The 11,875-nt window shown below is 38.3% G+C and overlaps 1 protein-coding gene across 1 annotated transcript; it reads right to left on the reverse strand.

Annotated features, from left to right (window-relative positions):
* Positions 1 to 2,878: 2,878 nt before the first annotated feature.
* On the reverse strand, positions 2,879 to 7,282 carry gata1a (GATA binding protein 1a). The gene is given in 7 exon segments (XM_037784247.1): positions 2,879 to 3,498; positions 3,610 to 3,735; positions 3,870 to 4,015; positions 4,715 to 5,224; positions 5,310 to 5,334; positions 5,336 to 5,540; positions 7,133 to 7,282. Coding segments are annotated over 6 exon segments (1,284 nt in total). The 5' UTR covers positions 5,525 to 5,540; positions 7,133 to 7,282; the 3' UTR covers positions 2,879 to 3,210.
* Positions 7,283 to 11,875: the final 4,593 nt, after the last annotated feature.

The raw sequence follows: 11,875 nt of genomic DNA on the forward strand, positions 1-11,875 counted from the left end.
CTGTGAAAACACACTCAGCGATGTGTGTGATAATTTATACATTTATTTTGTCTCCAGGGAAGCGATCTGTGTGTCAACAGATAACAAAACATGACTTGGATTCATTTGACCTAAACATGACACACATTGATTTAGAAAACAATGAGGGAACTCTTTTGAGTTCAACAAATTAAGTTTTCTGTTAAACATGTTTGTCTCCCTTAATGGGACATCTGTGATACAATATAACTAATACACATCACCATGAAACTTCCCCAGTTCCCCATTATTTTTTGTATCACACCTTCTGAGAATGTGTGTTTAAATATGCTAATGAGGCATTGTTTTATCAAATATGGGCTAATTTGCAGAACAGAAATCTGAGCATTGGATAAAACCAGGTTAAAAACTCTTGTTTCATTTTGTTGACATATTAGAGTCAAAGGTTTTTACAGAGGGGATTTTGGATATCTGTTTTTATCACTCCATAAATCAGAAAATACTGTCAACAGCCATTTAAAAAATATATTTTCACCATGTTTTTATGATGAAAATGTTGTATAAATCAGGCTATTAATGATATATCAACAGACCCCTCTGTACAAACCTTCAGAATATAAATAGGAATGAAACTGGAGAGTTTTGTGTATGTAAGAGCTACTGAAGTGGAGATTTCTGGTTTAGAGTCTGAGAAAAAACAAAATTTAAAGATATGTATCATAAAATTCACTACCTTTTGAAGACATTGCAGGTGAATAGGATAAAAAAGTTTAACTAATACATATCACTATGAAACTTCCCAAGTTGATTACTTACATTAAAAAAATATATTTTTTGTTTTCTGAGAAAGTTTTCTGAAATTGTATACGCAAATAGACAAAGTAGTAAAATAAACACCTAAATGTGTATTTTGGATGTTTTTTTTTCCACTAGTTTAAAAGAAGACATGTTATGGAAGCAAAATAGCCCAAAATCTCAAAATTGGCCAGTCCATGAAAAACTAAAACCAATAAAAATATCTAAAATAATACTAATGATTTAATTGAACTCGTTCTGGTGTCATAATAGCTACAGCGTACACGGTGCCCCTCACTGACTAACTGACAGGGTGTGAGGGTGGCGCTGCCAGCAGCAGGTGGTTTTGGGGTCTGTGTCCTCGTTGATAACGTATCAGTCATCTCCCAGTCCTGAACCAGCAACCCCAGCCCTGCTGAATGCTCAGCATTAAACATACACATCACTGTACTGCTGCCCGGCATTTTAAATACAATGCCATTACAGAGGAAACGGCATTTAGAGGAAAATTACAACATATTTGACGACGTGTTTCTTTGCATTTTAGGATTTTCAGTTTGTCTTTTGAAGAAAAATCCTGTCAAAGAGCGTCAAATCTAATCTGTTACTAAGACGTGGTCACAAGTTTGATCAGTATGAAAACGTTTTCACTGGTTCTCTGAGAGGGATTACCTGGATATAAACAATCACAGTAGAACATTATATATCTGCTCCATACAGCTGAAGTATCGCTGACACAGAAACTGCCTGATAACATAAGACCTATTCTGAAAAAGTTTGTTTTGAGTAACAGTTGTGTAATTTACTCAAGTACTGTACTTCGGTTGAGTATTTTCATTTTCTGATACTTCTACTCCGCTACATTTTTACAATATCCTGTAGATATTGTACTTTTTACCCCACCATATGTATTTTTTTTCAAAGAAAACATATTATAGAGCTAATATAATATGACATTGTTACAGATTAAACCATAAAGTTCCAGCTCCAACTTTAAAATGCATGCATTTAAAATGTTTATGCATTTGTAATAGTTAACCTTTAATGTAATGTATATAATATACCTCTGATGGGGGCCATTCTGCTCCTTAATAAATACTTTTATACTTTAAGTATATTTATACTTTTTATACTTTCACTTAAGTAAGAATTTGAATGCAGGACTTGAGTATTTTTACTTGGTGGTAAAAATTGGTAGTTGTCTTGCTACTTTTACTTAAGTACAAGATCTGAATACTTCTTCCAGGGTATTTAGTCTAGATGTGTTGAGTCTTCAGTTTTCTTTGGCCTCTTTAGGAACAAATAAACCGCATGAAACACATCATAATTTCATCATTACTAAGCAAGTTCTCTGTAGCCTCTGACCTTTCAAGCTTGACAGTGGAAATTTTACGCATGAAAAAGTCCCCCTTATGATTAGGGGGGCATACAAACAGCGATGAGTAATAACAAATACAAACGTGTGTTTAATCCTGAAGGCTATGGAAGATGGAACCTGCCAAAATAAAAAATAAATTGAATTAAATGCAATAATAATAATAAAAAAAGTGAAAATAAATACATAAATTTAAAGATTAATAAAAATAAATGCATGAATAAATATAAGGGGAAATTAAACAGAAGAGTAAATAAATAAGGGAAATAAATACAAAGATAAATAAATAAAGAAGCAAATTAGAACAGAAATGTCAATTAATGTCACATTTTATAAATTAATTAATGGCTACATTTATTTTTAATATTATTTGTGCTACATTTAATGACATATTTATTCATTTATCAAGTAATTTATTTATTTATTTTTATTTTGGCAGGTTCCCTCCTCCATAGAAACACAGTCGCTCGTCAGCTGTAAAACTCAGACACAAGTGCTGCACTTTAGTTGAATGTTTGTCACTTCTGCAGAATGGATAATTTGCATAAACCCGCTGTATGTACAATTGCACTGTCAAAGTGGAGCGCTGCCTGTACAAAGAGACTGTTATACCTGAGCAGAGGAGTACAATAACTCCACACAGGAGGCTTCGCTGTGGTCACCGAGCTGAACCAATGAACTGGGAATTCAAATGACATCCAAAACAAAAGCCCTCATAACTCCCACAGAATAAGTCACACATTTTATTATTTCCTCTGAAGAGTTTCAACAAATTATTTTTTGCAAATACAAAAGTATGATTTCACATTATGAATAATAGAAGACTGGGGCCGTCAAATCCGATTTGTGTTTGTATTTACAGCTGAAAGTTCCCTCATCGGTGTGTTTACATGTGCAGCAACATCAGTAGAGTGATTTTATCTGACTTAACCTACTTCATCAGATAATAAAATACAGTGACAATAAACAGAAAACAATCCAATGTAGAAACACATATGTACAAATTCACACAAATAACTGGCAAAGCAAGCTGATTCCTACACAGCTTTCAGGTGTCATTTTCACACCATCGTGGGCATCATGCCAGAGTTGAGGTGGTGTGTGTATTGTAAGGAGGCGGAGGGATGCAGGGACGATGGCGTTGGGATGAGATGAGGCGGGTGGCCGTAGGTGAGGAGAGTCCCGGGGCCGAGGGAAAACGGCCCGCAGTTGTCATCCAGGGATTGTTGCTGAGTCCCATCCAAGTACGACTCATACATGGCAACCTTCTTGCTCTTCTTGTTCTTGTTGGACACTTTTCTGTTGCGTGTTTGAATGCTGTCCTTCTTCATGGCGAGGGGCCGGTTGACCTGGGAATAAAATGATATCAGAGGTTTTATTTCCAAGCAGATTTTTGGGTAAAATGCTGTGCAGCAGTGAATAGAATAAAGCAATGAGTTTTATCCAGATGACTGACTCACATTGTGCAGTTTAAAGTAGAGTCCACAGGCGTTACACACAGGCTCTCCGTTGGCGTTGCGTCTCCACAGTGTTGTTGTGCTTGTGTGACAGTTGGCACACAGTGTACCGGCCCGCTTGCTGACAATCTGAAACACAAAAAATACATTTTAGGGTTTTTTAAACTGCCGATGATTTGCTGAATATTTCACAAAGCAATATCCGTCCAGTTGGCCAACCAGAGAGATGTGTTAGTGTGCATCCCAGTGAGGTCATAGCCTACCAGTCTCTTCTTGGGTCGGATCAGGGGTCGGTTCTGGCCGTTCATCTTGTGGTACAGTCCACAGGCGTTGCACAGGTAGTGGCCTGTACCATCCCGACGCCACAGAGGGGTGGCTGTGGCTCCACAGTTAACACACTCTCTGGCCTCTGTTCAAAAATCAAGAGTACACATTTATTATTGCATTGTGTAGCATAAAAAGGGTTTAATACAAAATGCTACATGTACGTTCAGGTAACGTAAAAATGCAAAAGGGTCTCTCTAGAGCCAGTGTTTGGTTTGTCCGTTCGGGGCTACTGTAGAAACATGGAGGTGCAACACGAAAACACGATTCCTAGTTTCAGATGATTATACACTAATGAAAGCATAGTTATGAATAGTTGATATATATCCCCAGAACTGTTCCTTTAAGAGATAAATTCTCCTTGAAATGAATCAGATTTTGGATTCTTATGTGTAAATGTCCTCCATTGACTCATAATACAGTAATTAATGGGATTAGTTAATATCTCATTATTGAACAAAATTCTTTATTTGACCAAACTATGTCACCACAATTAGTCCATTCATTTGCTCTTTTGGGGCTTTCAGTCATATCACATGATCTTCCTCAGCAGATGGATTTGCAATGAGAACAGCCACTAAATGGTCGTGTCTGAAAGGTAACCCACGAGTTGGGAAACTCTCGCGAGATGGTTAAGGTTAGGTATTGACCTTGAATAGTTAAGGTTAAGGGAGTCGATTGTTTTTTTCTGTTTCTAAGGTTGACAATGAAGTTTCAATCTTACACGTCTTTATTTTTAGATTACTGACATCAGAGAAAATGACAGATTTTAGTGTGTTCTCACCTGGAGTGGTTATCCTCATCTTATTGCGGAGTTTGGGGGAGAACGAGGGGTTGATCCACGCTGGGTTGGTGTAAAGGGCAGCAGAGTTGTAATCTTGTGGGCCTGTCATGTACGAGCCGTAGGGGCTCAGCATGTGTGGGTGGGAGTGGGACGACGGCGTGTACAAACTCCCGGCAGCAGCAGGAGTCAGATTCAGAAAGCTGCTGCTGGCCCCCGACCCCCCCAGAGGGCTCAGGCGCTCGGCCTTCAGGGCCTCCTGGAGCCGGGGGCTCTCCCTGCCCTCTCTGCTCGGAGACAAGTATCCGTCTCTGGAGGTGGTGAAGCAGGAGGAGGAGGATGTGATGCAGGGCGTGTAGAGGGAGGTCGGGGTGTGGGAGTGCAGCGAGGTCTTGGTGAGGGGGCTGCTGCTCCAGGTGGAGACCGGGGGGTTGTAGGGAGAGCTCAGGGTACCCGGCCCGTCCAACAGCTGGAAGTTGCTGAGGATGCTCGGGGAGGTGAACACCTGTCGGACTTTGGGAAGAAGCAGAACAGAATAAGTCAGATTTGGAGGGTGGATGAGAAGATTTGATGGGTGATGGTGGGCGGGAGCACTGACCCGAGCTGTGCCTGTAGGGGGGGCGGCGCTCGGCTGTGGCTCGGGGCAGAGAAGAAGGAGGGCAGGCTGGTGTAGTCTGAGTCCTGGCTGGAGAAGAAGGCCTCTCCCTCTTCTCCTGGAGGCAGGAGGCCCGGCTCAGAGGAGAAACCGGCCAGAGGATCTGAGCTCAGCAGAGCTGGAGACACCCAGTGGGACTGCTCGGATGAATCCTCCATACTGACAGATTACAACCTATAGCACCACCGTAGTCGGGATGTGAGAATGGATTATTTTTCAGAAACTGAAAGCTGAAGATTTTGCAGTTTTGACCACAGTGAAATTTCACGCCATAATTAACTGTGTCTGTTTTACTGCCACTTTGATTGCAGCAGATAGGCTCTTCACTTCATAAGAACCAATGTAACTTGAAGTTATCAGGGACGCGATCTCTCGATAGCAGGCTTCTTCAAACTTCCTTTTCTAGGATCCTCATTTGACTGTGGCTGAAAGTAAAGACTAAAAATAACCGGCTCTATAAATGTAGTGATGCAGCCAGTGACCAAACGGTTACACGGTGGCCTTTCTACAGTAGGTGTGCCAGTTAGAAGAATGCAAAAGATCTGCCCTCAGGGACGCCCTATACAGGGTGGACAAACAGCACGACACCCCAACCCCCCAAAAAAAAGAAGTGTTAAAGTCTAAGTGAAAGTATCAGAGGCAACCTCTGTTACACTGCTGAGAAAAGTATGTGACATTTTCACACCCATCTTCTCGATTTGTGAGGGATGTTCTTAATAAATAATTGTCTGGTGGTGAATAACTCATGATACAAGTAAATTAGTCCTTGCAGTGATACGGCCATTTGATGCCCTTTAAAAATATCTAAAATTGCTCCTTTAAAAACTGATTAAACTGAGAAAAAAAATTATGAAAGCGTAGAATGTCAAAGCAATATTATGAGAGTTGCGATAACAGACAAGCTTCATATCTTTAGAGGAAAGAGAAGAGGCTGATAGTGTCTGATAAAGTCTGAGAAAATCTGATGGACAGCATTATTATAATGCTAAATATACCCAGCTCCACTGACACACCGTGACCCTAATCTCATCTGATTCATAGAAATCTGTCAGACGAGAGACGTGACAAATGTAAAAACACTTTTTCTAGATTGTTTTGAGAAATCCAGAAATGAAAACAGGCGGCAAAAAAATCACTTTGAGTTTATCACATTAGTCATTTTTAAACAAAACCAGCTTTTCGGGTATAAGTTTCACACAAGAGCACGGTTAATTAACTTGAGGCTTAATTATTATCCTAATTGAAAGATTAACGGATAGGCACTTAGTACAGTTATTTATATTATTTAAATACATATAACATAAACAGGATGAGATATGTAATTGGATATAAATTAATTCAACCGGAAGTCACCTAAAAGCATGATGATCCAAATTAATTTGATCACTAAGTTGCACAGACCAATGGTAATATATTAAAGATAAAAAATTTAAAATAAAATAAAATTAAATAAAATTAAATTAAATTAAATTAAATTAAATTAAAATTAAAATTAAAATTAAAATTAAATTAAATAAAATAAAATAATAAAACTCTACATAAAAGAAACTGCATCTTTCATTGAGAAGGAAACATAATTTCCGTCTACAAGTCACATCCAACATTTAATGGCCTGAGGTGAAACCTCACCAGTTAAAGTTTCAAATGCATGAATAAGCTTGCATAAAACAGATATTCTTTGCTAAATCAACTTGGTTATATATTCTGGTTCTGTCTACTGAAGAATGAGACCGACAGGAGACAAAGAGCCGAGGGGGGTCACCTACCTGAGTGGATGACACAGATGAGCGCGGTGAGCGGCAGGACTTGAATGTATGGAGCCAGGTGGAAGGTGTCACAGCTCGTCTGTCTACCTCACTATAGGCTGATGGCTGCAAGAACAACTTCTCCAACCACCAGTGAAGTTTAGGGCTAAGAGACAGTCCGTGGGAGGGGTTGGGGACAACTTTTTTTTTAATAGACACACCTCTTTGGTCCAGAGAGAGAAAAAAACAAACTTGTATGAGGGACATATTTACAACTCTCAATGTGAAATGTCCAACTGTGTAATTTATCTACAAATAATGTTTGTCTCATCAAAGGCAATGTGATGAAGTCGGCTGTAAATCTTGGTTCCTCTGCTCTTCCTTTATGGCTGTGTGTGCTGGAAGTGTAGTAACTGATAACATGTTTGTATCTCTGATGATTCCCAGAGAGAAACACAGTATTAAAAGCATATCAGCACCAAAACGATGGCCATTATCAAACAATTAGGTTCAGCTGATAGACAGTAATAGCAGACTGGGTTTAGTTGATGCAGTGTATTTAGATGTAATGTTTGCACAGATATGCACACGTCAATGTATTATAATAAAGGACATCATACAGCTCTTCCAGGCAGAGCAGGATGGGTGCTTTTTGTCTGTTGATGAAATGTGCATATGGCCCCTGATAAGACATGGAAAAGAGTCGAGAGACATTTGAACAAAGCAAATATAAAATGCAAAGACTCAATTCCTTTGTGGTCCGGCAAAGCTTAGAATGGAACAGTAATGCAAATCGAGAGAGGAGCTGCAATCATGGGGGAGAGATATGGCCTGGACACGGCGCGGCGACGCACAAGCCCGACGCTGTCCCGGTCATTTGATAGTCAAAGCAGCTTCCAAACTTTCCTCTCTCTTTGTTCATTTACAGTTTTCAGGGAAATCAGGGGAGAAAAACAGTTGAGAGGAATTAAGACCTTTTTATATTTGCAACACTGGGTCTTTTTTCTGCTATTTAGGAACCTGCAGCAGGTAAAATGAAATAACATCCTCATGAGGTAGTGAGGCGAAGATTAACTGCATCAGTTAGGTCAGATGCAAATCAATACGTAGGTCGTGGTAACTGTGGCACTAAATTGTAATTGAGTCACTTATTTCCCTCAACGTTTCACTCTTTTTGCAGTTGCTCTTCATGAAAGTCTTCTGCTGTGCTAACAGAGAAAAGCTAAAGGTCAGAAAGGTCACGTGTTTGAAACAACTCCACAGAAATTTTGACTAGATCAGGAAATACAGAGACGTACTGAAATCTCCTCATCATCGGGGGAATATGGAAGATTTAACCTGTTACTATGTGTAAAATTACATTTATAGTGGCAATCAGGTGTGAAAGTAGTCTGCTGGTGTGATGATCTCGTAACGACACCAACTTCTGTTTTGAAATGTCAAATCCCTATATGCTCTCACATGATTATGTAATTTTGAAGGCATTTGGTGCTTGCATTTTTTGCAATATTTACATTAAAAATAACACATTCATTTTATTTTCAGGAGGTGTCACATAGGAAAATTGGAAGAGTACATACATATACATTTTTCGAATTAAATCAAAAAATATTCCTATATCTAAAATCATGGGTACCGCACTGTTTTTCACCCCCTTTCTGAGCAATTTATTATTATTTAATTTAATTTTTATTCCCACTGAGGAGGACATACTGTAGACCACTGAGAGTTAAAATCTAACAGGATGAATAATTCCTTTATTAACTCTGCATGATTGCAAGGAGCCTGCTGGTAGTACAGTTTTTTAAAACATTATTTTAGGCCTTTAAGTAGACAGATAGACCTACTATTTGTTTTTCAGGCTGGTTCATGGATATGAGCTTGTTGTTGCCTCAGTAAGAAGGCTCTGGATCCAATGTTTGCAGGTGAATTTGCTTGTATGTGTGAATGTGTTTCAGAGCAACCTGTTGCCATATGTAGCCTGCCTCCCACCCAGTGCATGCTGGGTAGGCTCCAGCTGAACAGGATGAGTGAAAATATATGAAAAGATGGTTGGAGATGCTGATTTATTATCTTATCTACTTAAGTTTCACTTGCTTTTATACATTTGTCTCTCTGCCAAGTTTCCTTTTAGGGACAATAAATATGAAAATCGAGCGAAACTGCTCATGGATCGGTCTCTGTGTGTGTGAACGAAAGTGATATTATGAGAGAAAGAGTAAAGTGAGGTCTCTGTGGCGGCGTGGACAGCCGGGCAGGGATGTGGCTGCTGCCGTGTTGCTCGCGGGCTGCTCTGCTCTGATAAGAGGTTATCAAGATGAAAGGAGGAGGCCAGGAATTACAGGCCCACCGCTCGCTGTCATACAGCAGCACGGACACATACAGTACACGCAGACCTACAGGACATTGCAGCATGTTTGTGGTCGTGTCATGTAACTCATAAACCGGCATAAGCATAGACACACACACGACATGCCCGCTCTGTCGACGGTATCTCAACAGAAGCAGTTTGATCTGACGCCGGAATGTCTCGTTGGACAGTTGGGAAGCTGTGTGAGTTAGCTGGCTGACGGATGGTGTTGTGTGTCACCAGTGGACTTTGGGGACAGCTTTCTAATTCCCAAGAAACTCTATAGGCGGTGGTCTTATCTCTGCCACGCAGGGCTGCGGCGACATACCCAGGAGAGCTCTCTCTCTCTCTCTCTCTCTCTCTCTCACACACACTGTCCTCTCCACCGTTCTCTAGTTTTACCCCTTTTCCCTCATCAGTTAACTCACATTTTTAGTCAACAAAGAATAATCATGTGATTTTCTTTCACGTGACGCTTCGTGTATCAGGCAGGGGGATATGAGTTTGTCTCTCCTACGATGACTAATAAAGTTAGATGGTGGTTGAGTGGCCAAAGCTTGGCTCTCTAGTGGTGGCACTCTACTGAGATATCATAGCTGTTTATGTTGCTGATTTAATGTAATCTCAGTATTCTGCTTCACCTCTGACAGTCTCTACAGGACACAGATATACAAAAGCATGGAAGCGTTACCTCGATATGTATGTTACCGGAATCGCTTTCTCTCTTTTTTCACTTTTTGTTTTTAGTTCTTTACTTTAGTGCGGCTTCCTGTTTTTATTTCTTGTTGAACTTTAGTGTTTTGTTTTCATTTTTCATATTTTTTTCTTTACTTTCCACCCACCTAGGACCATTTATTATGTATTATGTTTCTTTACGTCCACATCTGTGATTGTCAATAGTAATGTTATTATACTTTATGGCATTATTTTAACCTCTTAACATCCATTTTTCCCCTTTTATTCCCCCTTAAGTAGCTTTAAGGTTGTTAAAATCATCTAATTCAACTTTATGTGATGTGTGACAGTATCAGTGGTGTAATGTAACTAAGTACATTTACTCAAGTACTGTACTTAAGTATAATTTCGACATACTTGTACTTTACTTGAGTATTTTCATTTTATGCTACTTTATACTTCTACTTTTTACTCCACTACATGTATTTGACATTTATAGTTACTAGTTACTTTTAACAGAAAGAAAACACATGATATGCTTATATAATATGATGCAGTACTAAACTACTAATATACCCAGTAGTACACAAGGTATCTAAAACTGGCTCGACATTGATGAACTAAAATATTCAAATGCTCTGTTAGTGATACAAAAAGAATAATATAATATTTCATAATAATATAACAATGCAAAATGAGTACTTTTGATAGGCTTTAAGAACATTTGCTGGTAATACTTATGTACTTTTACTTCAGTAACATTTTGAAATCAGGACTTTTACTTGTAATGGAGTATTTTTAGACTGTGGTATTTCTACTTTACCTTGAAGCTTTATGATGGTTACACTGAGGGAAACATTCAAATGATTACATGTTTTCTTTATGTCAGCATCATTACATCAAATGGAAATATCGGAGATGACACGTGCATCCACATTTATCCAAACTCCATCATCCTGTCTTATTTCACATCTTTAAAAACTATGACTTTAAAATAAATATATAATACAGTTCTGTGGGTTTTAACAATGTTATCGGCTGCACAGTTTGGGTCTGTAATGAGTATTGGTATAGTTGTTAAACCTACAGTATTTTCAAATATATTTGAAAGTTTTATTGTGATATTTGTTGTAGTGTTATACCAAAGATTTAAAGGAATTTTAAATGTATTTTATGAAGGCAGAGTAATTTTAACTTTTTACTTATTAAAATATTCCTTATTGAGAGGAAAAGCTGAAAAAAATATAAGTATTTTAACTTTGGTGTTCCTTGCTTTTTATTACTTTAAATATTGAGCATTTACTAAGCATTAAATAACATATGTTCACATTCAGTTGAAAAAAGAGATAAAAAAAGAATGATCACTAGACATATAGTATTGTAGATAACACCACCTTCACAGCTCCAACAGAAAGGAAATCCTGTAAGAAAGGTGATTCACCTGAAGCCTGTGCTGCCCCCTAGTGGCCGGATACATAAAGACATGATCCAATACAATTTACAATAGATTACATGTTAATTGATTTTTCCCCCCTAAATTTTTAATTTAAAATGATTGTTTTACAGCAAAGTTAACATAATAAAACAGCGGAATCAAATGTTGTTTTTTTAAAATGCATTTTTTTTAAAATGCCCACAAGAAATATTTTATACAACTGCATTTCTGAAAATATGGAGCAACGATGTAAAGACAAAGTATTAAAATTAAAAAGCTAATTTCTGTGTGATTTCTGCACTAC

This window comes from Sebastes umbrosus, chromosome 1 (genome assembly GCF_015220745.1).
Source record: "Sebastes umbrosus isolate fSebUmb1 chromosome 1, fSebUmb1.pri, whole genome shotgun sequence".
Taxonomy (NCBI): Eukaryota; Metazoa; Chordata; class Actinopteri; order Perciformes; family Sebastidae; genus Sebastes; species Sebastes umbrosus.